Here is a 27,227-nt window from a genome sequence, read left to right as displayed (position 1 = left end):
GGGCCTCTCCCGTTGTGGAGCACAGGGTACGGATGCGCAGGCCCAGCGGCCATGGTCCACAGGCCCAGCCGCTCCGCGGCATGCGGGATCCTCCCGGACCGGGGCACGAACCCGCGTCCCCCGCACTGGCAGGCGGACTCCCAACCACTGCGCCACCAGGGAAGCCCCTAAAAAGACAATATTTTGATGCTAGAATGTTTATGTGTTTATTTTAATAGGCAAGATACGTTTTTAGAAAGAACACTTATATCTACTTTTTAGGGCATCATTTTACCAACATCAAGGCATTTTTGAAACTAATTCATAATCAAAAGTTTTTATCCAGCAAAAGCTCAAAACCACGGTTATTTGATGGTTTCAGGAAGAGCACTGAGTATTATTGCTATATTTCTATGTATTAGTCATGGAATATTGGTGTTTCAGTGATGACCCTTTATGAAACAGATTACGATTAAAATTTCATTGGGATTTTTTTGAACCTGAAGAAGTTATTTCAAAGGTTAATTAAAGGAACAAACTGAAGAAAATAGACAAAATTTTTGAAAGTGGAGAGATTACAGCCATACTTATATTTTATTAAAATGCTATAATAATTAAAACTGTAATACTGGTATTAAATAGGTTGATAGCTTGATGGAAAAGAGTAGCTAGCCCCAAATAGACTTTGTTGTATAAAATAATTTAATATATTTTAAAGGAAGCATCATAAATAAGAAAGGTAGTGTTGTCAGAGCTGCTCCAGGTCTTTGCTCAAAACCCTCCAACCTCCACCTTTAGCAAGAGTTAACATAAATCTTTATGGTAAGCGGTCCAGAGTTAAGACAGGAAGCTACAAACAAACAAAAACCCAGATGGAATCATCTGGGACCAAGATGGCGAGGAATCTGACCTCCAGCAGACCTCGAGTCTCATTATACGTTGATTTTACTACATTAGCGTATTAAAGGACACACCTACCTGCAGCCATGACCAGATGTTAAGGATCAAAAAGAATAAAAAGAGGATCGCACGCCACTCCCTCGAAAAAAGCCCTGCCCCTTCCCCGGTAGACTAATGCGTATGCCTCCCCAGCATTAGCCTCATTCCTCCCCACTTTGTCCTCACTCTTTAAAATTAAATCCCTCACGCCAGGTGGGCGAGAAGTTGATCTGTGAAGTTAGTTCCCGCTTCTCCATTCTTTGGCCACTGAATAAAGCTTGTGCTGTGTCAATCTCAGCTTCAGATTCCTTATTTGCCTGCTTGAACCCGAATGAAAAAAGAACACTCTGCCACCGAGGCACAGAGCCTCTGCCAGGGTAGGGCCTGAGCAGGGTCCATATGACTTAACAGTAGGGAAGATTTATTCAGTAAATTTTAGTTCCACACACCTAATTAGCAATACAAGAAAGTGGAAAAAACAAATTCAGATCCTTTTTTTTTAAACATCTTTATTGGAGTATAATTGCTTTAAAATGTTGTGTTAGTTTCTGCTTTATAACAAAGTGAATCAGCTATATGTATACATATATCCCCATATCCCCTCCCTCTTGAGCCTCCCTCCCACCCTCCCTATCCCACCCCTCTAGGTGGTCACAAAGCAGTCTCCCTGTGCCATGCGGCTGCTTCCCACTAGCCATCTATTTTACATTTGGTAGTGTATATATGTCCATGCTGCTCTCTCACTTCATCCCAGCTTACCCTCCCCACCCCCAGCCGTGTCCTCAAGTCCATTCTCTACGTCTGCGTCTTTATTCCTGTCCTGCCCCTAGGTTCTTCAGAACCATTTTTTTTTAAGTTTTGAAAACATACCTTTGATCTTTTGAATAAAGCCATCAATGCTATGGAAGACAGTGAATCTTCACTTTAATTTGACTCAGTCTCTGTCTTCTCATCTGAGAATGTAGATTAGTTTAGAACTTTTTATCAGGTAAATTACTTATCTCTGTTTCATTAACATTTCCCGCACCCCCCCCCCCCCCAGGTTTTTATTTTGCTCTTTCACTTGGAACATAGTCTTCTGTTTCCTCATTTTGCTTGCCGCTCTGTGTCGGTTTCTGTGCATTAGATGAAACAGCCACCTCTCCCAGTCTTAAAGGAGAGGTGGTTCATCACGTGGATGAACCTTACCATTCAGTCCTGCCCTAGTAGCTCTTGGGTGTCTCTCAAACCTTTGTGACTGTCCCAGCTGCCAATTTTATTTTTAATGGCTCCCAGGTGTTGAGGCTGTGCCGAGACCTGGCAGTGTCCCAAAGGGGAGGATTTCAGTCCACACCTGGATTTGGGCTGACAGAAAGCCTGAGCCTCAGGCAAGAGCTTTTAAAGAGTGCACATATGCACAGTGCTGTGAGACCCACTGTGGACAAAGAATGCCACTTGCCAAGTCAGCAAACAAAGGATGCTGCGGCCACTAAGCCCTGAGCCACTGCAGCCACCGGATGGTGAGCCCTGAGGGGACTCAGGATGGAGACCAACAGGCTGCCTGCCACCAAGCCCTCAGCCACTGCAGTCGCCTCCAGTAGTGCACCCTGAGGGACTCAGGATGGGAAAGACCAGGGTACTCGCCCTAGATAGTTAAGGTGCACATCAAAGGAATGATTTCAATGAACCCACACTCTTTCATCTTCCCATCTTGTATCTTCCCATACTCTTGTATCTTCCCATAGAGAAAAAGCACTAAAATCATTAATCTGAGATATCTGGTTTTCTTTAATTAACAGTAATCTTTCGATGTTCAGACTACCTGGTCTTTGTTGCAAAAACCCCAATATATCCCAGCTCCTCCCTTACCTCTTCAGAGCAGTGGGTGAGAGCAACCTGCGAGGCTGCCTCCCAGGCTTAAGTCTTCAGAAAGTCCGCAAATGAAACAAAATTCTCAACTTTTAGGTTGTGCATTTTTTTTCAGTCGACAACATGCAGAAGACCCCAGAGCCAGGCCATCCGGAGCTGACGCCTGTGCACAGGGGTAAGAATCAGGCCTCAGACGAGCATCAAGGCTCCCGCGTGCGAAATATCGCGGGCTGTGGGCGCGCAGCGCGAGATCAAAGATGGCGGCTCCTAGAACCCTGAGAGCGTGCTCCTGGGAAGCCTCCGTACCGGCGCCAGACCTCAGTGGCCTTTCCGGCCGAGGCCCCAGGACAAACAAATAGGCCTCTTTCTCTGAAAAATGGGGATGTGTTTCAGTTGCTGTCTGGCTGTGCCCTGAGGGCGAGGGGCGGCTGCCAAGATCCGTCTCCCGTGCTTCCAGTTCTGTGGGAGCCAGGAGTGCAGGACTCCTGCCCACCAGAGCCCGGAGTTCAAGGGGCGTCTCCTGGGCAGCGGTTGCAAAGACGGGGTCAGGAGATGTACGAACTGGGCCACCCAGAAGACATGTGTAGAAGCTCCCTTCCGGGAGATACTGGCACACTGTGCGCAAAAGAGGAGAGCTCAAAGATGTTACCCTCTGAGAAAAGAAAAAAAAAAAGGATGGTGCCTGCAGGCTGGAGCAGCGCGACTGGAGGGCGGGAAGATGGCGCCCACCAGCCTCCGGTCCCGGAGAGCAGCCCAGCTGGCTGCTGCCCTTCAGACCACTGCTTTAAAATTAGCAAATGACTTTCTTTCACAGAAAGTCTAGGCACTTTTCAAGGGACTGCGTCAGCGGAAGGCCCTGGAGTGAGTGGGTGAGTCAAAGCGCCAGCCCTGTTCAGAGTCGTTTCTCATTTTGTCCCAGCCTCGCGGGGTCTCGTGGGTGTGGGCCATGTTGGTCTTCAAAGCTAGAGGTTTTGGGGTCTAGTCTCCAGGTGCAGGTCTTCATAGTTGGGTGTCCCGTGTGGGGTATGAACCCTTCGCACTTCAGCCAGAAGCTCCAGGTTTCGAGTTCCCTCTTAATTATCCATCCATATTTCAGGTCATGCTTCAAACTATATCCTATGTTAGTTAAGTGTTATTAATAAAACCATAATGAAATCTGGATTCAAATAGAATATTTTAAATCTAAGTGTGAAGAAGGCTTTTAAATTAAAAAGTGATAGAAGAAATACCAGAGCGAAAGAAATATTTTGATTATTCAGAGATGTAAAACATTAAGAAATAATATTAAAAGGAAATTAAAAGGAAAAACTGGTAAAAAAAATTGGCAATATATGACAAAGAAAAGCTTAATTTCTTTACCAAATAGAGCTCTTTCAAAATCATAAGAAAAATTACTAAAACTAATGGGACAGAAGGCATGAACACAATTCACAAAAGAGGGAAATCAAATGGCAAATAAACATATGGGAAAATGTTCAGCTTCATTAAGAAATGTGAATTAAAATGAGGTGTAATTTCACCTTCTAAACTATTAAAGATTTAATTGTTTTGAAGACTAATATTGATGAGAGAGCAGAGGAAAGCAATTTACGAATATGTGTCAAGAGCTTTTAAATGTTAATATTCTTTGGCCCTGTCATTCTATTTCCAGAATCTGTCTTGAGAAAATAATTCAAAGCAGAACGAAGATTTTTCAGTTTTGCAAAATATTGAAAATCATGAAAAAAAACGTTAAACTAAGAAATAAGGCAGTAGTTAAGTAAATTATATTATCTCCATATTAAGGAATATTGTGATGCCGTTAAGATTCTGTTTATGAGCAGCGTTTAATAATATGGGGAAATGTTATTATGCTAGGCAAAAAGATAAATGTATGTAATTCCTTCAACATGCTTTACAAAAAGACTAGAGGGAGGCTCATCAAAATATTAACCAAAATTGCCATCAGAGCCATCACTGTATTTTGGACCATGTTGGATAAACCCAGCCAAATTCTTGTTCTTTGGCTCTGCTTTCGCTCGATGCCAGGTAGTTTACCACCCTTCCATTAACTCATAATTTCCTCAGTCAGATGACAATGAAGTCAATTTGATTACCTCTTTCTTTCCATTAGTGATATCAGCAGGTAATCTTGATTATGCTTGAGACATTTTGGCCTCTTAGGTTTGGGAATCTTTTTAGAGTTTTGAGAAACACATTTGCAAACAAATTTGGATGAAGTTCTTTTGTAGATGACTGCTGTCACTTATTAAGTTGATTTTACTAGCTTTCGTTTTACAGAATATCACCCTCTCAGTTGGTCCACAGATTCTTGAGCTGTGTTTGGAGCCTATAGCTTTCCTTGTGCTGACTATACCATATATTATCTTTTGTCCCTCTCCTCACCCACCTAATCTTGAATTTTTTTTCTTTTTCTCTTTTGTTGGCTACAATGTCAGGTTTGGCTGTTTGGAGGCTTGCATGTGGGGGAGGAAATTTTCAAGCAATCCGACCCAGTTTAGAAATCTTGGTCTTCCAGTCAGGAATACAGGTAAGTAAGTTTCCTTGTTGATCGCTCAAGACATGCCCTTGAATTAATCACTCTTCTTTGTTGAGCCATTCCTGTCTCTGTCAAAGAGACATGAATAGCAATCATGGATGCCGAAGACCTGCTACCTTTTCCCTGATCCTAACAGGAATGAGGTTAGTTTGCCATGTCTTTTCCTTAGTAAACTCATGCTGACTTCTGGCAATCACTGTGGCCTTTCCAAGTGCTCACGAACTTCTGTTTACTAATCCCTGCTAACATTTTGCCAGGGTTACATGCAATAGAACTTTTTCTTCATTTTTGAAAACCGGGAAATCTACTTACGTCCAGTTTTATTCTTCATGTCTTGCTCTTCGTAATTGCTCAAAGTTTATCATAATCATAACTGCATGCTACTTTAGTCTGCTGAAGTGTAGTTACTTTGTGTGCAGTGACCTAAATTCATTTAGCATTAGGTGCTTCCTTTCCAGCTTACTTTACGTGTAGGTCTTTGATTCCCTACTGATGACTGATGTTAGTTCTATCCTTTTCAGGTGGCAAAGGTAAAGCCACACTGGAATGAAGTAATAGTTTTTCTGTGTAATCTGTAAACCATTTTCTCTAATAGATTCAAGACCTATTGGGTTCTTACTGTAAACACAGTTGACTTAAACATTTTCTATAAATCTCAGCTACTTAGCGCTTCTTGGAGATTTGTGACAGCTTTTTGCTGTGACCTGAGGCAAATTATTTAAACCTGGTCTCTTCATCTGTAAAAAGGGAATCATAATGGTGATTTATGTCATCAAATTATTATGAAGACTGGATGAGTCAATATTTGTGAAGGTCCCAGGATGTCAGTGCTACCTATATGTTAAATAAATATTCTTTAAAAAAAAATTGTGCTCTCTGAAGAAACTCTCCCCTTTTTTTAGATGCCATCCATTTTGTTCGGTCATTGAGATTATCATAATTGAATGATCAGAATTTATTTCTTCATTGGTGGATACTATAAAGTAACCTCATCGATTAATATTTATAAAGCACATAATATGTATTTGATCATTTGGTGTATTATTCATTAGTAAACTCTTTGAATTGCTTAATCATTTTGATGGTAGCTGACTAAACTTTTCATACTGTTTATGAATAATGACTTTCGAAAAGGCTTTTATGACCTCTGTGTGTTCTGGGTTTTGATATATTTTTCAAAAACAAAGAACTGATACCATTTCTCATTCTTACAGAGAATAATAATATAGTACAAGGTTTTTTGTTTTTCCCCACTGATGTATGTTTGAATGAAGACAAAATGATTCAAATATCATCTACCAAGTTATTAAATATGATTAATAGCCCTTGTCTACACAGTGATTAGCAGATTTATGTGCTAGAAAGTTCTGATAATTCTTATGATTACTAAATATAAATCAATTTTTTCAACTTTTACATGGAGCCTATTTCTTTTCCAACTTCGACAACCGTATACTTAGGTAAATTTCTCCATCCCAAACTTCCATGGCTTCTATCTTGAGTTTCCCACTCTGATTAAATAACCTTATTTCATAACCAGCTTTGGTCCCTTTTTATCAGCTTAGGAAAAGAAGCTGAAATATATTATATTTAACACACATATCTATGATGCAAATCCCACATGTCTAAATGCATAAATATGTATTTTGTCTCTTTTTCCTTTGGGGGATAGGTAAGACTGAATGTTTGCTGAAGTTTGTAAGGTTCCCCCCCCCCCCCCACTTTTGAGCAGTAGTAGAGAAGCTCTGTAAGAGAATGTATAGAATTTTTAGTGATTTAGAAAATGTACTGTTCCCTGAAATCCTTTGGGCAGAATTTGGTAAGTGAAGAGCAGAATATCTCATAAGTACTTAGGAAATGAATCACTCAGCTCTATAAAAGTAGGTGAGGTATCTCCAGCTTCCAGTCAGGAGGACAGCGTGGGGCAGAATGTGCCTGTTGACTGCTGGCATTTCTAATCCATCCATATGAGCAGCAAAGGGCGAGTTAGCAGCGCTTCATGCTTAATGCTTACTGTACACTCATTACCTCCGTGGAGAATTTGTATAAAAGTGACCCAGAGGACATTTAAAGGTCTCTTTTCTTGTTCTAGCCTGCTTTGCCAGCCTTATATACTGAGAACTCCCTACTAGGGCCTGCCATCTTGGCTAAATTGAAATATTTGCTGCTTCCTAAGTCTATCCTGTGCCTTCTGCTATCTATAGCTTAATCATAGCTAATTAGCATACTGGATGTCAAAATTTTATTAATTGGTGAAACTAATGACTTGTTAATTAGCATGATAAATGCTGGAAGAGGGAGGCTGTTGGTGAAATTAAAAGTATTCTATATATGTAGGTTGGCTAAAATACTTTAAAGACACTGTCTCCATTCTTGCATGAATAGAGTTTCAGAATCTGGCAAGGTTCATACCTTGTCCCCTTTGAGATGGTACCAGAGGCTTCATCCCTAATTGTTTCTGTGTCCAGCCATTGACTTGGGACAGGGTTCCTCAACCTCAGCATTACTAATGTTTTGGGCTGGATAATTCCTTGTTTTGTGGGCTGTCCTGTGTATTGTAGGATACTTAACATCATCTCTGGCCTCTGCGTACTAGGTGTCAGTAGTGCACTCCCCTCCTTGTAACAAAGAAAACTGCCTCCAGACACTGCCAATGTCCCCTAGGGGGCAAAATCGCCCCAGATGAGAACCACTTGGTTAGGAGGATTTCTGATGGCATGATTCTTTTTTTTTTTTTGATCAAAGTATAGTTGACTTACAATATTATATTAGTTTCAGGTGTACACCACAGTGATTTGATATTTTTATAGATTACATACCATACAAAGTTATTATAATATTATTGACTACATTGACTGTGCTGTATCAATCTGATGAGAGGAAATAAAATCCTGCTTAAGGTCTGTGGTGTGCCTCAGGGAATATCACATGGAGATGGGAACCTAAAGGATGCTGAGACTTCCCTGAGTTACAGAGTAGATCCTGTGATTAGTTTGTGCCTGCTATGCTCCTGGATGTTTGTCCAATCCCTCTCCATCTGGCATAACTGGGTCTGAGCCTTGGTTTCATTACAGCCTAGTAGTGAGGTGGTAACTAGTTAGCCCTCTCCACCCCAGACTTCTTTGATGGCTTCTGTGACTTACCAAAAAGAACTTAAGAGTTGTGACCAAATTGACTTTTGTTCACAAAAACGTGTCACCTAGTCTAGTGATTTGCACATAGCCAAACACTACATTGTAGACAAATGCTACTTTGCTGTAAAGAAGGCTTCGTGGAGGTATGACTGAGCCTTGGGGAGCCACACTTGAGATTGGCCCAGTGTCAATCAGCACGTTCAGTGATAAGGCTGGATTTAGATGCTAGTTGCCACTTTATATAGATTCTCCCAGTCTTTAAGGTGATTCTCTTTGAAGCCACCATCCATTTGCCTGGGTGAGGAGGTTTGAAGGAAAAGAGAAGGGACAGCCATAGCACTTCTTCTAGGCTTTCCGTTACTTCCCCAAGCTTCTCTGCTCATCCGCTGGGTGGAGATGAGCAGCGATTGAGGGGGGGCTGGTTCTGCCTCTCCTGTGTGTCCTACAGGAGTCCTCTTGCTCTTCAAAGTTGAGTGTTCGCGTTAGAAAGTGGTTAGCTCCTCTCAGTGCTCAGCTTGAGGCCTAAACTATGGATTCTGGGCTTCCCTGGTGGCGCAGTGGTTGAGAGTCCGCCTGCCAGTGCGGGGCGACGCGGGTTCGTGCCCCGGCCCGGGAAGATCCCACATGCCGCAGAGCGGCTGGGCTGGTCCCGTGAGCCATGGCCGCTGAGCCTGGGCGTCTGGAGCCTGTGCTCTGCAGGGGGTGAGGCCACAGGAGTGAGAGGCCCGCGTACCGCAAAAAAAAAAAAAAAAAAAAGATAAACTATGGATTCTAAAGTAGCAGTTACATTCATTCAACATCCTGTTACAGAAATGACAGAGGAAAAGCTGGAATTCCTTTCTCACACACTTCCCAATGTTACCCCCTCCACTTAATTTTTTCTGAAAAGTTTTGAAAGAACTAAAAAATACAAATATAGAAAGCACCTGTGTACCAACTACCTGCTCCTCAAAATTGCCAAATGTAGCATATTTTCACATTTTCTCCCAATTTTTAAAAGAAAAGTAATGGAACATTATACAGTTGAAATCTCTTTGTTCACTTCCAAGCACATCAAACGCCTCCTCCCAATGGCAATTTTTGTCATGAAATGGGTGTGTATCTTTCATGGTTTTTTTTAACAATACATTAATGAATCAGCAGACTATATATATCATTTATGTACATAAATTATATGCTATATGTATTGTTATGAAAACTACTTTTCTTTTTACTCATATACTTACTATGCTTTTGAGATCTCTGTTAATATAGAAAAATATTTAATCATGTTAACTTCTATGTGGTAATCTATTGTATTAATATACCATATTTTGTTTAGTCATTCGCTATTGATGGATATTTAGGTCATTTGCACTTGTTATTTTTATAAACGAAGGTACAGTGAGCATATTTATCTGTATCTCCTCGTGCGCGTGTGCAAAATTTTCTCTAGGGCGTATGGCTTGAAGTGAAACTGTTGGATCACATTTTCAAAGTTACTATCTGTGGCCACATTGCATTCTAAATTTGAGTGTGCAAGCTCTTCTTGAGTTGGAGGTGTGTGTGTATATTTGTGTGTGTGTGTGTGTGTGTGTGTGTCCGTCCTGTTTCCCAGATCTCATGTCTCCCTGTTGGGTGATGTGATAGCCTTTATGTGACCCACCTGGGTCCCCTGTTGTAAATAAGGTCTCCCGTTAGTGACTTCAGGATCTCCTGCAACTTCTAATTGTGAGCCAGTGGGCATCCTAGCTCAGTGCATGGTCCTCTGACTGCCCATGCTTCCTCCTGCCACCTGGACAGCAGCTGGGTGCTGGGGGAGTTCAGAGCAGGGGTTGCAGCTCTATTCTGCTCTCTTTTCACCACCAGGGGAGTCCTTCTCACCTCCCATTTCACACAGTGACCCTGGCTCCTTTCTCTTTCCAAGGTCCCATTACCCTGCCTGACTTGAATTCCTGATAGCTTCTGCAATTTCCTGTTGGGAAGCCCAGTAAGTCTGAGCCTTCTCACCGCTGTGTACTTCTGTTCCTTTTCTGGACCACAGGAATGCTTCTTCTGTTTATGAGCACAGCTATGTCTTTTTAGTGCATTAAAAATATTTATTAATGCTTTGTGAATTTTTGGGGGGCGGGTGCAGAGTTGGTAGCTTACAGAGTTATTTTGGCCAGAAATTTAACATAACCATTTTTAAGATTTTGGAGTCCGTCTTTCTAGATCTTTGTCCATATATTTATGCACACACACACGTGAGCGTATTGTGCGTGTGTGTATATATATACACATATATATCTGTCTTAAGGTAAATGGAATTGTTATACATATAGTTATACAATTTATTATAATAATATATCTTAAAAATACATTCATTCAGCACATCTTCCTTTCTTCCTTCTGTTTCTTTCCTTTGTTTCTTATATAGTATTCCTTGATATTCATGTAACATAATTTATTTAACCATTGCATTATTAGTTGACATTTAGGTTGTTTCTAATATTTCACAATGAATAACTATGCTATAATAAACGTGCATTTTTGTACATATATATTTTTTTCCAAACACATGTAAACATTTTTGCAGTGTACATTCTCCAAAGTGAAACTTCTGATACAAAGGCCATGACTACTTTAAAATTTAAGAGACTACTAAATTGTCCTTCAAGAGCGCTGCACCAAATGGGTTTTGTCTCCCCAAAGCCTAGACCAGTCCCACCTGGATTTTATCACAAGGTAATAGTCATATGTTGTGATAGTATTTGTTCCATACCCCGGTGTAAAGAGAAGATGCTTCTGCATCTTCTGGGATGCAACTGGTTGGGAACTCTGTGGGATGCAATTGGTTGGGAGCTGTGTGTGCCTCAGGCCTCACCCCAAGAATGAAGGGAGAACTATCTTAGCACCTGTAACCCATTCCAGCACAACCGTGGGTGAGAAGCTCTGACCTAGACAACATCATAATATCAACTTTTCAACTTTGTCCATTTGATGAGCAAAAATATGTCATTATTATTTTAATTGGCATTCCCCTCATTACTAGTGAGATTGAGAGTCTTTTCATGTCTTTTTTGACCATTTGTATTTCTTCCTTCACAAATACCCTTGTCTATTTCTTACTGATTTGTCAGAACTCTTCTTCATGCTATGTATAAAATTTTTTAATCTAAGATATCGCTATAGATATAGGTAGATACGCTGATGCCTCTTTTTTAACTTGCACATGTTACATTTTGCCATAAAGACACTTTGAATTTCTGAATCATCAAATATTTCAATCTTTTGTCTCTTGGCTTTATTTGGGGATACAGAAGCTTTTCTTTATCAGGAAATCACTTAAAATAATTATCATTCTTTTAATACTTTTATAGTATTAGAACTCCATTTGAAATTTATTTTAGGGTCCAATTTGACATAGAAATCTAAGTTAGCTTCTTTTTTTTAACCTTAAAAATTTTTTTAAATTAAAATATATTTGATTACAATATTATATGTTACAGATGTACAGCACAGTGATTCACAATTTTAAAAGGTTATATACTCCATTTATAGTTATTATAAAATATTGGTTATATTCCTTGTGTTGTACAATATATCCTTATAGCTTATTTTATGTATAATGGTTTGTACTTCTCAAACTCCTACCTCTATACTGCCCCTCCCCCCTTCCCTCTCCTATTGGTAACGTCTAGTTTGTTCTGAATATCTATGAGTCTGCTTCCTTTGTGTTATATTCACTAGTTTGTTTTATTTTTTAGATTCCACATATAAGTGACAGTGTACAGTATTTGTCTTTCTTTATCTGACTTATTTCACTTAGGATAGTACCCTCCAAGTCCATCCATGTTGTTGCACATGGCAAAATTTCATTCTTTTCTTATGGCTTAGTAGTATTCCATTGTATATATATGCCACATCTTCTTTATCCATTCATTTGTTGATGGACACTTAGGTTGCTTCCATATCTTGGCAATTATAAATAATGCTGCTATGAATATTGGGGTGCATGTACCTTTTCGATCTATAGTGATACCATAATTCATCAGATCTAATATGCCATCAATCATGAGTCATCAACTGTGAATGCCATTATTTTATGTACCACTAAAGAAATGCTGCCAAATAACCTATGACTCGTTAAAGGATAGTTTTCAAAAGTTTAAAGAACCATACTCACATGCAAATTTAAAATGTAAACCATACTCACATGCAAATTTAAAACCAAAATTAGTGTTCTTGGGGTTTTTTTGAATATATACCCAGGAGTGGAATTGCTGGGGCATATGGTAGTTCAGTTTTTAGTTTTTTGAGAAACCTCCATACTGTTTCCACAGTGGTTGTACCAAATTACATTCCTACCAACAGTGTAGGAGGCTTCCCTTTTCTCCACACCCTCGTCAACATTTGTTGTGTTCTTTTTGATAGCCATTCTGACAGGTGTGAGGTGATATCTCATTGTGGTTTTGATTTGCATTTCCCTGATGATTAGTGATGTTGAGCATTTTTTCATGTTCCTGTTGGCCATCTGCTTTTCCTCTTTGGAAAAATGTCTATTCAGGTGTTCACCCCATTTTTAAAATTGTGTTGTTTTTTTGATGTTGAGCTGTATGAGCTGTCTATATATTTTGGATATTAGCCCCTTATCAGTCATATCATTTGCACTATGAATATGTGTGGAAGGAATACGAGTATTGATTTTGATTTATAGTCTTCTACTGACACCAGGAAAAATCAAGAATGCTTCAGCATCAAAGATTGCAGAATGGTATGAATAGCAATACTGTACTGTATACTTAAAAATATGCTAATAAGATAGATCTCATGCTAAGTGTTCTTACCACAATAAAAATTTTTTAAAAAGAAAGTAAAAAATTGCAAACTGGTATGTCACTTCTTGGAAGAAAATTTCAGAAAAAAGAGTGGAAGGCTCAAAAGAAATGCTGCACCGCCAGTGCTCTTGAGGAACATGGGGAACAGTCATGAGTGGAAAAATACAAACTTTGATGACTTTCATTTGAAAAACAAATGATAAAATTTTGACTTCAGATGTGAATGCATAGAGTTCTCTATTTAAGTAACATATTCCTTTTTGTGTATGTACCAGACTGATATATAAAACACTATTCTAAATAAGTCAGGAAGAGCTCTAATATGAAATCATTGAGACTGTCAAAAATATTATCCAAAACTTGGAAACAGACAAAAGAGATTACTAGATGTTCTTTCAGTGCAGTGCTGGGTTTGATTTCCTATTTACTTGGCTATTTTACAACTCTGTAGGGGCAGAGGTTAGTTTGTAGATTTATGTCCAGTAGAAATGCAAATAATTTTGTACAGAAGAACAGATAAGCTCATTGATTATGGCTATAGCCTTGTCTGACATTAACTAAAAAAAAAAAAAAAAAAAAATCTAACCCAGAAACCTATTAAATCGCCTCTGTATGCCTAGCTTCTCAAATTCTCTTTGGAGTGGTTTTAACATCTTACTGTTTTCCTCAATAACTAATGAGTTAAATAACATTTTTGACATGTACTTATTTTAAATTTGCATATGAGTATGGTTCTTTAAACTTTTGAAAACTATCCTTTAACAAGTCATAGGTTATTTGGCAGCATTTCTTTAGTGGTACATAAAATAATGGCATTCACAGTTGATGACTCGTGATTGATGGCATATTAGATCTGATGAATTATGGTATCACTACAGCATCAACTTACATCTTAGCAGTGAGCCAGTTAAAAGAAATTAGCGAGACCAATTCACAAGTGTTGGTGGCATGCCTATCTCAAAATATTTTCATGAAGATTTAATCCAGAAACACTTTGCGGTAGGCATTTGTCATTATTTTTCCTGCCCAGCATCTGAAATCTGATTCCTGCATTTGGGGAATTTCCTATCTCTGATATCTAATAGAACATTGAGCTGCTTTTCCACTATAGCAGCTAAACATGACAGTTTTTTCCCCAGTCTCCTCTGAAGCTGGGACTCACGTATATGACATACTGCTCTATACTTTAAATTGGAGCCCAGTGCCTCAGGGAAGTATCTGCAGGTGTCCAGTCTGATGGTGGCACTGGCTGTTATAAAATGGAGTCCTCACAGTGGCCATGACTGGGGCAGGGGCACTGATGGGGGTGTCCTGGGCAAACACCTAGGGTGGAACATTGGTAGCAGCATCAGTTTTGTGGCCTGATTTGATGGCCTGGGTCCTCTGAGGTGTGTAGCTCCTGAGTCAACCTTTTAGCTACTTTGGAAATTCTGTGACCCGCTCAATACCCCTTAACAACTTCTCAATCTTCTTTAGTTCATGAGAGTCAGTTTCTGTTACTTGTAACAGTGAACACTGACTGGACCAGACATTGGCATGAGAACTGTCTGTGGGCAGCAGTGTTTCTGAGAATAAGTTTGGCTTTCTACCTGCCCAGGTATGGTGGATAACCCAAACTAATTGTATTTGAGATGACAGAAATTATATTATTTAATGTAGGTGAAGGAACCCAAACACTAGGGAGATAGAAATGTTGCAGAATATTTATCATGGCAGCCTATTCTGCCACCCCCCATCAGCTGTGGCCCCTGAGGTAGCCTGCAAGACACTCCCTTTACCAAAGTGCTAAGGGCAGTCCCAGCACCTTTGAAAAGCAGTGGGGGATAAAAGATAGCTATTGGGGCCTGGTTGGGGCTAAAGGCAGTGAAAAGACACTAGTGTCCTAGAATTATCTCCTGGTTTTCTGACTATTCCTTCTTAGTCCCCTTGATGGTTGCTTTCTAGAGGCTAGTGATGCCAATGAAAGACACTGCATTTGAAGTGGCTCCTTGCTTTCAGTGGGGTATCAGGATCCCCAAGATTCTGGCTCTGAACTAACTGATGATTCCTGGGGACCTAAAATGCCCCTGTGACCTCCTAGTCAAGGGGTAGGAGTTTATTTGGTTATGTAATAAATTGAATTTTCAGCCAGGTCCACCCCCTAGTAGGCCCAGAGGAGCAGGGCAGGGCAGCATCCAGTTCCTTAGGGTATAATTGGAATAGATGTAGTCAGCATCTGGCAGAATTCCCCCATCGGCTCCCTGACCTATGGTAAGAACCACTACAGTAGAAACCTCTGGAACTTCTCCTCCATGCAAAAATTGTAAATCAAGAAGGATATTGCACCTGTGGGAAAATTGTGTACGTTTACTTTGTCCTCTAGCCTTCCTGACAATTCTTAAGCTGCCCAGTATCCTTAAAAAAGTTGTTCTGCTTAAATCAGCTGCAGCCAGTTCCATTGGAAGTGCCCTGATACAGCCATATATGATTACCTTCCCAATGAATTACATAACTAAACCTACAAATAAGAAAAAAAGAAGCTATGGTCATGTTAGTTGATATAAGTATGAAAGGAAAGTAACAACATTTTAAGCAGAGAAAACTAGCTCCTATGATAAAATAGCCGAGAGCTTCTTCAGGCACTTTGCTGTTCACCGGCTAGCCAGGAGGCCAGGGTTAGACACTACTAGCATATTTTACTGATTTAAGCAGGGTGTGCACACCCATTTATTGGGCCACAGGCAAAAGTCCTGAGGTTTGGTCAAAATCAGAATGCTGCATTATAATGGAACAGGGATCTGGGGAAACATAAATGAATTCAAATTCTTCAGGACCACTCTACTACAAACAAATAATCGAGGTCTATGCTGCTCTTCCTGGAAAAATAATAACTGGCTTCTAATAGGAAAATAGTTCCAGGAAGAACAGGCATTTAGAAAATACAATTTGCACAGAGAACAACAAGCATACATTTAAGGGACCATAAAACCCTTCTGTATAATAAATGCAGTTTTTCAAAAAGGCAAAATTAAATTCTGCTAAAAGAATTAAGATAGTCTCTTGCTGCTGAAATGACAGAAGCCATATTTATGAAGGCACTGTTTATCTTTGTTTGTATAATATTAATTTATACATTCCTAGGAAAAAGGAAAAAAAATTAAACTACAGAGTTTTTTTTTTCAATCACAATCACCAACAACTATAGATGTCTTTCATATTCAAGCGTTTGTTCATTCAACACAGTTTTTTTTCAGAAACTCTCTTTTCCAGGCACAGGACAAGCATGGCAAGGGCTGGAACATGAAAAAAGCATGGTACATTTGGGCAATGGAAAGCAGTTGTTGGAGAATAGAAAGCATAAAGGGCTGCAGATAAGCAAGGACCAGATGATAGGGTCCTTTTAGACTGCATTAGAGAAGTTAGACATTGTACGATGTATTATGGGGAAACACTGACATGCTTTGAGTAAGACATGAACACAACAGATATTTGTATTTTAGAAAGATCACAGCTGCCTTGTGGAAATGGATTAGAGGGGCCCAGACTGGGTACATCAATATCAAGTATGAGGTGGTGCAGGAGCTTAGGGGAGGGAATAGACACAATAGTTGAAAGAATTCAAGAGAAATTTATGGAGTGAAATTAATAGGAGTTGATTAGGTAAGTGTGTATGTATGAGACGAGGGGGGATTTGATTTGATCCAGGGTGGCTGGTGATACCAATCTCAGTTATAAATTACACAAGAAGAACAGGATTGAGGGTGGTGTAAATGATGAGTTCAGTGCTAGGTCTGCTGATTTCCAAGTGCCTGTGGGACATACGAGTTAAGATGTCCAAAAGGCTAATGGATACATGAATCACGGATACATGAGCAGAGATCGAGGCTGAAGATGTAGGCTTTGAAATCGTCAACCTCATCCCACAGGTGGCTGAAGCCAAGGGTTAATGTAGAAGAGAACCTTGAGGAACAAGCCTAAGGGCTATGGACTCCACAAAGAAGACTGAGAATCATGAGACAAGTCAGGACTGGAGATGTCATAGGGGCAGAGGAAAGAGAAATTCAGGAAGGGGGGATCAAGTAGGCTGTTGACAGAGAAGTAGCCAACAAATTGAGTAATCAGGCTGTTTTCCGTGAGCCATTGCTCAAGAAGAGTGTCATGCTACCTATCGTAACAAAGCAACTCTTCTGCCCTTCTTTCTTCCTTCTCCTCCACTTCCTCTTTCAGAACTCCTCCATCTTTTTTCCCTTTTCCTCTGTTTCTCTTCTCTTCCTACCCCTCCCCTCTCCTCTTTCTTCTTCACAGACCTTTCACACTCTGTGACCAATGGGATATTAGAAAATTCAGCTATGTTCCTCACATCCTGTGGGTTTTTATTGTTGTTTGCGGTGGTGGTGGTGGTGGAAACATTTGCTCTGATGTATCCAGCACAGACTTTCCCATCCAAGATGAACTGTTCTTACCTTCTTTAGGTGATTGTTTGTCCTAGCACAGAGCTTGAAGTGGCAGAGGGAACTCTTGAATCAGAAAAATTGGTAGGAAAAGAAGCCTGTTGCAAAGTTCTAATTGTCAGAGTGGTGGTGGTGAGAAAGATTCAAACATTGTGTTTTTAGGGAGAAAAAAGAGTATTTGAATGTTGATCAGAGAGAGAGGAGGTGAGGGGAAATAGAGGGGAAACAGTTCAGATTAAGAGCTAGGCAACTGAATATATGCAAAAGGAAGACAAACGTTCAAGAAGTCTAGGTTTCAAGAGCCAGGGAGAAAGTTAAGCTTTGGCATTGCTAAAGCAAGCTGGCAGCCATAGTTAGGTAGACACAAAGGACCCATGAATTTTCTCTCCCTGAAGGCACCTCCCTGAAGCTTCTTTCTCCGCTCACCTATTTTCTCTTTGATCTTTCCTATTTGGATTATCCTCTATCTCATTTCTATTTATTTATTTATTCACTCATTTATTCAACAAAAATTTGTTGAAAGTTCATTACGCATTAAGCAATAGATATGCAAATGGAAAGACAATGTCCCTGGCCTCAAAATATTTAAAGTAACGATTGGAAGACTCATAAATAAGCCTTTTGACTCACTATGATGAGTGTTGTAGGGAGTTAAGTACAAGTTCTGCTGAGGTCCTGAAGGAGAGGACGCCTAAGTCAGCAGGTGTGGTGAAGACTTCAGAGAGGAACAAAGTTCTGTGAGTCCTTTTTCACAGTTTCAAGTACCTGTTACTTTGAGTAGCCTCTGTGATGTACTTACCCAGAAGAATAGTCTCTCCTCACTGCAGCACTCTTTCTCTTAAGGGATAAATGTCCTTCATTTCACTGGGCCTTCAAGGAAAATGTCTCTTGGAATTTTCATGTTAGTTGTTTTGACCCCTCAGTCAGAAACTCTCAGTTTTGTATTTTGTCCTAATCCTCTATTAGCAGGATGTTAAGTTCTGGGCTAGACACTCTCCTCTCTCTACCTGTTTCTTGGACTGTTTATCCCAGGAACTCATTGACTCACACTCTTAGAGTGAACATTTCACATCTTTTAATCTGTTTTCTTACTCATAGCAAAAAACGGGAATCTTAACCTCCTTGCCCCTGGCCAAACCTTATGACGTTGATGATAAAGTGCTTGGGAATAATAAAATAGATTGCCACTTTATGAACCAGAATAACATCCTGCTAGGAATGTCTTCCTGCAGTTACAGAAAATGAGAATCTGGCACTTAAAACTCTAGAAGTAAACATCCAAGTCTGCTGATAATAGAGCATTTTAAGTTAGTGGAAATGGTGTTCAGGGAAACAAACCAGGGCAGTTAGAAAGCTAACTGGTGCTTTCTAGGGGTGAACTACAGGCAATGTTGTAAATGAGCGCAGATAAAACCCCACTCTATGGCGAGTATATGCCACTCTAAGCTATCCTTTTGTTTTTCTACAAGTATATTTTATTATAAATTCTGTCTAATGAGAAAATCAGAAAAAAAGATGATGTCGTTACCTCAGAATAAAGCTTAAGAATTATATTAATGCATTAAACATAAAGGATATATTAGTATATTTTTATTGGATTATTTGTAATCAGTTTACAGCTATGATTATACTGTGAAAACTGGTTTATGGTATTAATAAAGAGGGTGCCTATGCATTTTTCCCCAGAATAGTAAAAATGGGTGATCATAATGGTAAGTACTATAAAATTACTGTGAGCTTTCTGAATCATCAAAGAGAGACTATAAATGTGTAGAGGATGTTACAAGGGGTCTCTTCCTTCCTCAGTTTCAACTCAAGCAATAGTATGATAGACATTAGACACCACAGTGAGTATGAAAGAGACTGTCATATGCAGACATTACAAAAGCAAGCCCAAGAAGCATTTCCACATCTCCTAAAGCTCTTGAGCACCCTATTTCACCTTGAGAATAAAAAAGGGTAGAAAGAGAGGAGATAGAAGAGGGAGGGTTTTATCAGATTTTCCTGGGGAAGAAGTGTTGCTTTTTGACCATTCCCATCTCTCTTCCTCACAGGGAAAGGGGAGGATGGAAGGGCTGCTTCTAATCCCAGGTCTCAGGAGAGGGGAGTTTCAAAGGGTCACTTGGAGAGGTTGCTGGATGTTCCTTGAGGGGAACTGCAGTTAGAGGGGTCATGGACTAATCCCTGGCCCAGACCTGGGAAAGCTAAGGAGGCCGGTGGCAGCTGGATAGACATGGTCACTCTGTGCCAGCATTTGTCAGGGTGGGGGATACATAATTGTTTCCATAAGAGGGTCAGGCAGAAGGAGAGGAGCTGAAACTGTTTTATGTCTGTGATAGCTTTCAAAAGTGGCTCTCAGTGATCCCTGCCTTCTGGTATCAATGCCCTTCTGTAATCTCCTCCCACTGAATGTGGGCTGGACCTGGTGACTTCTTTCTAATAAATAGAATATGACAAAAGTGATGGGATGTCTCTTTCATGACTGGGTTTGCAAAAGACTGAACTTCTATCCTTTGGGACTCTGTTTATTGCCTTCTCAGGTTGCAGGCTTTTTTAAAAAAACTATTTTTATGGGAGTATAGTTGATTTACAACATTGCATTAGTTTCAGGTGTTCAACAAACTGAATCAGTTATACGTATACATATATCCACTCTTTTTTAGAGTCTTTTCTTTATAGGCCATTACAGAGTACTGAGTAGAGTTCCTTGTGCTATACAGTAGGTCCTTATTAGTTAATCTATTTTATATATAATAGTGTGTGTATGTCAGTCCCAACCTCCTAATTTATCCCTCTCCCATACTTTCCCTCCAGTAACCATGAGTGTGTTTTCTACATCTGTGACTCTATTTCTGTCTTGTAAATAAGTTCATTTGTACCATTTTTTTAGATTCCACATATAAGCAGTATCATATATTTGTCTTTCTCTGTCTGACTTACTTCACTTAGTATGACAGTCTCTAGTTCATCCGTGTTGCTGCAAATGACATTATTTTGTTCTCTTTTATGGCTGAGTAGTATTAGGTTGCAGGCTTTGACAAAGCAAGCTGCCATTTTGGAGAGGCCCACATAGCAAAGAAGTGAGGGCAAACTCCAGTCAAAACCAGTGAGGAGCAAGGCCCTCTGTCCAACAGCTCATGAGAAACTGAGTCCTGGCAACAACTATGTGAGTGACCGAGGAAGCAGCTCCTTCCCAGCAGAGCCTTGAGATAACTCTGAGGGTCCCTGGGGCAGAGGACTCGGCTAGGCCAGGTGTGGATCCCCGACCTAAAGAAACAGTGAGATAACAAATGTGCTTAGTTTTTGTGGGTTTTTTTGATAAATTTATTTTTGGCTGTGTTGGGTCTTCGTTGCTGCGCGCGGGCTTTCTCTAGTTGCGGCGAGCAGGGCTACTGTTCGTTGCGGTGCACGGGCTTCTCATTGTGGTGGCTTCTCTTGTTGCAGAGTACAGGCTCTAGGCATGCAAGTTTCAGTAGTTGTGGCATGTGGGCTCAGTAGTTGTGGCTCGCAGGCTCTAGAGCGCAGGCTCAGTAGCTGTGGCGCACGAGCTTAGTTGCTCCGTGGCATGTGGGATCTTCCTGGACTGGGGCTCGAACCCATGTCCCCTGCACTGGCAGGCGGATTCTCAACCACTGCACCACCAGGGAAGCCCCATGTGTGTAGTTTTAAGCCATTTAGTTTTAGAGTCATTGGTTACACAGCAATAGATAGGGAATACAATTTCCTGCCAGAAAGGATAACCTAGGGAAGGAGGAGGCTTCAACAGTCAGAATCTGTATAGAGTGGACCACATGGACCACAGATAACCAGGGACAGAGTGGAGAGCAGCAGACAGAGGGACAAAAAACATCACTGTTGTCAAGAAAGCCCTGCAGAGGAGCCTCCAGTAAGCCCTTAGAAACATCAGTGAGAGAAATGATGGATTGTGACACTGGGCCCAGAGAGAGCAAAGCCATCAGCAAGGAAGACGCTTCCCTTGGACCTCTTTTCCTTCCTCCATCCCTCATACCAGCCCCAGAGGCCTTGTTGCCAAGCTAGCAGAAAAAGCACAGGAAGTGAGGAAGCAGCAACCACACCCTCATGGCTCTGCCAGTGGTCTGCTTAAAACAGGTTCCAGATGGGGAAGGGAAGAAGATTTTGCTCTAATTTGAGTTCAGACATTGATTAATATTTTGGGCTGGACAATTTCAATTTGTGAGTTGAGCTTTGTGTTTTGTGACTTAATGTGGCCAGAAAAGTCAGGGCCTAGGGAAGGTAACCCATACCAAGTACATTTTTACGGTAAAGTTGTGTTTTGATACATCACTGTGTTTGTTTGACATGCTGGTTACAAATATATTTTAAGTCTTTGAAAATTGATAAATTAGTTATGATGTCTATAGCAATACTCCTATGTTATTCCATTTGCCAATAATTTTAGGTGATGATTTACTGTATTATTATTGTTTGTTTACTCATGTACCAGGAACATGCCTGGTTTTTAAAAGTTCAGGATATAATCTCTTGAGACTTTTGATTATAGTGTTTAAAAATTAAAATATGGATGAATAGACAGAGCACAGAGGATTTTTAAGGCAGTGAAAATACTCTGTATGATGCAGTAACAGTAGACACATGTCATTTATACATTTGCACAAACCCACAGAATGTTCAACACCAAGAGTGAACCCTAATGTAAACTATGGACTTTGGGTGATAATGATGTGTCAATGTAGGTTCATTAATTGTAGCAAATATACCACTTGGGTACGAGGTTTTGATAGAGGGGGAAGCTGTGTCTTGGGGGACGGGGTTATACGGAAGTCTTGGAACCTTCCTCTCAATTTTGCTATGAATCTAAAACTGCTCTACAAAATAAAGCCTATTTTTAAAAATTAAAATTAAATTAAAATTTCTCCCTTTCTGGCTATATATGTGATGAGTTACTAAACATGTAATAAACTTGTAGTATCCCCAGATAACAGAGAGAAGCACTTGCTTTAATTTGTAAGTTAGCTTCCATCATGAGCTCTTTTGGATTCAACAGTGAAAGTAAAGAAAATTGAAGTGACTTGAGAGAGAGAGTGTGTGTGCACTCAGCAAAAGGTAAACAGAACATAACTAGTCTGGCCAAATAGAGAAAAAAGAGAAAACATTTGTTCACAGTTACAGACAGCATCTTTTTTTTTTTTTTTTTTGCGGTACGTGGGCCCCTCACTGTTGTGGCCTCTCCCGTTGCGGAGCACAGGCTCCGGACGCGCAGGCTCAGCGGCCATGGCTCACGGGCTCAGCCGCTCCGCGGCATGTGGGATCTTCCCGGACCTGGGCACGAACCTGTGTCCCCTGCATCGGCAGGCGGACTCTCAACCGCTGCGCCACCAGGGAAGCCCCAGACAGCATCTTTTAATTAGGTGACATGGTAAGCCAGCCAAATCCATTTTCTCCCATCTCTACCCTGTTCTGTGCCTGCAAAAGAGTGGTCTCAGTGGACTCCATCACCCAGGGGTCCTTGCCCTCTGGTTTGCAGTGTGGAGAAGTGTTAGGAGACTGGAGTTTGGAGGAAGGGACCAGTTGAAATGTTTCTCCTTGCCACCTGCCCTTTGCCTTGGCACAGTTCTGACAGTGGCCACGTTCTTTCATGGCCACAGCTCCCATCGGGTTGCTCCCTTTCACAGCTGCAGCTCTCACCAAGTTCTGGTAACAATAGCTCCTCCCCCTGCCTCTTCCTGCCCTTGTAGTCATGGGATTCCCCAACACGCATGGTGGATTCCTTACACCTGACCACACCTCTGTGAAGAATCCCACCACTAAAAATCTTTTCAAAATCCCAGTGGAATGCTCTGTTCATTTCCTGCTGGGATCCTGACTGACACAGGTAGAAGCCAGTTATATGACTGAAAGATCCAGAAACTCCAGTGAAATTATCTGAACTTTATCTGGTTCATAGTTGGATTTTTTGGGACTTCCCTGGTGGTCCAGTGGTTAAGACTCTGTTCTCCCAATGCAGGGGGCACAGGTTCGATCCCTGATTGGGGAACTATGATCCTGCATGCTGTGCTGCCTGGCCAAAAAAAAAAAAGCGGGGTGGGGGGGCAGAGAGTAGATCTACATGTACTAACACGGAGAGATTTCTAAGATTGCTGAGTGAAAAAAAAGTTACATTACATAGTTGGATTTTTGTTTTCTACAGCTGTCCACATCTTAGAATTATATAATTAATTCTACTTAATTAAATCTAATTTAATTTTAATTAAATTTGCTTTTGATGGGGGGCTTAGTTTTGCATCCTTTTGCTTTTTGTATGATTTAACAGTAAGTACCCATTTGACCTTCTTTCAGCACCTTGTGATTAGAGAAGCTTGTTTGCAGGTTTGGTCACTAGAGTGGACTCTGAGCCCTTTTCTCTTTGCTGGCCTCCTGTCGAGCTGACACTTTGCTACACACGTTATACCAAAGCCTTGAATCTGGCCTCTGACCTCCCAAGAATCTTTGGCAGTGGCTCCCTTTGTTCTGTGTGCACCCAACCTTGTCAGGGGAATTTTGTGCTTTGAAATCTGGATTCAGCAACTCTAAACTGGGTGTAGAAAATTAATAATAAGGAAATAAAGTTGAAACCGCAAGATCACCTACTAACCCAAATTTGCTTAAGTGAAATTTCCTCAAAACACTGGTGTTAATTCAACCCTCACGTGAATGGTGGGGTGACAGATGAATCCTCTGTGTTGTGAAGGTTGACAGGTTCAGACGTCATGGAAAAAGGAACTATAGCCAATCCCAAACCTGGGAACTTTCCAAGATGAAAGCTGTGTCTTCGGCACAAGACCAAATTACCCAACCTGGGATCTGTGGGCAGGATTTTGTCTTATTCATTTCTATGGAATTTTGCCTGACATGAGGGATACAAAAAAATCTGTATTTGGTTAAAGTGTCAGATGAACTAAGGTTTACACTGATAAGTCAAAATGTATACTTATTCTAACTTCATAATGATGTTGCTGGTTGATAGCTAAGTCAATATAGCTAAAAAAATAAAACACGTTTTAAAACAGGAGACCTTATTTTCCAAGAGAAGGTTTGGTAGTCACTAGGCTTAGCCATCGGTACTCTCTCTTCTTCAGGGTTGCATCTTCTGCCTCCTTGGGATTAGGCATGACCACATGGCTTGCTTTGTCCAGTGAAATGTGAAGGAAAGGGGCATGTGCCACTCTTGGGTAGAAGCTCTATGTGTATGTGCCACACTTCCTTTTCTTCTGCTAGGACCTCTAGCAAGGTACCTGATAGGCACCTACACCACCACCTAAATGACAGGCAGGGAGAGCAGAGCCCCCATCCACCCAAGGCGATCAGGTAGCATGAATGGATAAATACGAGTTCTGTTGTTTTAAGCCACTAACATTCTGGTTTTTTGTTTGTCCACCGTATAACTAAGCCCATCCTGACTGAAATACACATAACGAGTTCCTAAAAACTCAATCCTAAAGCATAAAAAATACAGTCCCACAAAAACATTAGATGAGGAATATTACAATTGGACGTTGCATTTCTTTTTTTTTTTTCCACATCGTTATTGGAGTATAATTGCTCCACAATGGTGTATTAGTTTCTGCTGTATAACAGAATGAGTCAGCTATACATAGACATATATCCCCATATCTCCTCCCTCTTGGCGTCTCCCTCCCACCCTCCCTATCCCACCCCTCTAGGTGGTCACAAAGCATCGAGCTGATCTCCCTGTGCTATGCGGCTGCTTCCCACTAGCTATTTTACATTTGGTAATGTATATATGTCCAGGCCACTCTCTCACTTCATCCCAGCTTAACCTTCCCCCTCCCCATGTCCTCAAGTCCATTCTCTATGTCTGCGTCTTTATTCCTGTCCTGCGCCTAGGTTCTTCTGAACCTTCTTTTTTTTTTTTTTTTAGATTCCATATATGTATGTGTTAGCATATGGTATTTTTCTCCTTCTGACTTACTTCACTCTGTATGACAGACTCTAGGTCCATCCACCTCACTACAAATAACTCAATTTCATTTCTTTTTATGGCTGAGTAATATTCCGTTGTATATATGTGCCGCATCTTCTTTATCCATTCACCTGTCCACGGACACTTAGGTTGCTTCCATGTCCTGGCTATTGTAAATAGAGCTGCAATGAACATTGTGGTACATGTCTCTTTTTGAATTATGGTCTTCTCAGGGTATGTGCCCAGTAGTGGAATTGCTGGGTCATATGGTAGTTCAAGTTTTAGTTTTTTAAGGAACCTCCATACTGTTCTCCATAGTGGCTGTATCAATTTACGTTCCCACCAACAGTGCAAGAGGGTTCCCTTTTCTCCACACCCTCTCCAGTATTTATTGTTTGTAGATTTTTGATGATGGCCATTCTGACCGGTGTGAGGTGATACCTCATTGTAGTTTTGATTTGCATTTCTCTAATGATTAGTGATGTTGGATGTTGCATTTCTAATCGAGGACTGAGCAGCAAATAATTCTAATAATTACATAATTTCATTATAGCTTAAAGTAGTCAGAGTCTTACACAGTGTGCACTGATCCTGTAAAAAACTAACTCTTCTGTCATTAATTTTACCCATCAGAAATGATTCAATTTCAGAAGCTCGACTTTGTTGTTGTTTTGCTTGCTTTCTTAAGGTTTGAATTTGAGCCGGTGATCAGGGGATGGAGGTAGGGGAAATGGAAATGATTTGGATTGTCCATATCTCTTTAAAAAGTCTGTGCCTTCTTTATTTGATGATAAATATTCCTGTTGGATTCCAACACCATTCAACCCCAGAACTACACTCAAAATTTCATTTGTCTATTAAAAATAAAAAGTCATGACATCCAAATAATTGAAGGCCTCTCTGGGCACTTTAGTTCTGCAGGCCTGTAGGACAGGGATTCTTGACTTGAATTTGTCTGGCCTACTTGCTTACCAGATGTGCTTTTCTCTTTCCTTTTCCCGTTAAACAACGCTGGATTATATTTAGTGTGAAGAAATTTGACCTTAGAATGTCTGAAGGCTGTGTGGAAGCAGGGAAACTGGCTGTCATCCCTCTTGGCTTTTAGGATAGATGTGGGCACTTGCTTATTGATAAACATTTCTGGTTATTTTTTTAAAAGACAATTTTTCAGAGCAGTTTGAAGTTCTCAGCAAAACTGAGAGGAAGGGGGCTTCCCTGGTGGCGCAGTGGTTGAGAGTCCGCCTGCCGATGTGGGGGACACGGGTTCGTGCCCCGGTCCGGGAGGATCCCGCGTGCCGTGGAGCGGCTGGGCCTGTGGGCCATGGCCGCTGAGCCTGCGCGTCCGGAGCCTGTGCTCCGCAACGGGAGAGGCCACAGCGGTGAGAGGCCCGCGTACCGCAAAAAAAAAAAAAAAAATCAAAACTGAGAGGAAGGGACAGAGATTTCCCACATACCCCCCGTCCCCTCCATATGCACAGTCTCCCCCATTTTGAACATCCCCCATCCGAGTGGTACGTTTGTTACAATTGATAAACATACATTGACACACCATTATCACCAAAGTCCATGGTGTACATTAGAGTTCACTCTTTATGTCGTACATCCTTTGGGTATGGA

The 27,227-nt window shown here is 40.9% G+C and overlaps 1 protein-coding gene across 1 annotated transcript in view; it reads left to right on the top strand.

Moving 5' to 3' along the window:
- Positions 1-27,227, top strand: part of LOC307196044 (uncharacterized protein) — a gene marked incomplete at its 3' end in the record, with an annotated part of 305,233 nt that overhangs the window by 82,184 nt on the left and 195,822 nt on the right. Inside the window, exons 3-4 of the mRNA XM_079940773.1 lie at positions 2,882-2,941; positions 5,205-5,296. Of these exons, the coding sequence (XP_079796899.1) occupies positions 2,890-2,941; positions 5,205-5,296 (144 nt within the window). The 5' untranslated portion in view covers positions 2,882-2,889. The remainder of the gene's footprint in view (positions 1-2,881; positions 2,942-5,204; positions 5,297-27,227) is intronic.

This window comes from Stenella coeruleoalba, assembly GCF_951394435.1.
Source record: "Stenella coeruleoalba genome assembly, chromosome: 13".
In the NCBI taxonomy this organism is placed as follows: domain Eukaryota; kingdom Metazoa; phylum Chordata; class Mammalia; order Artiodactyla; family Delphinidae; genus Stenella; species Stenella coeruleoalba.
The sequence above is the reverse complement of the archived record's forward strand: the minus strand, read 5'-3'. Positions and strand labels throughout refer to the sequence as shown.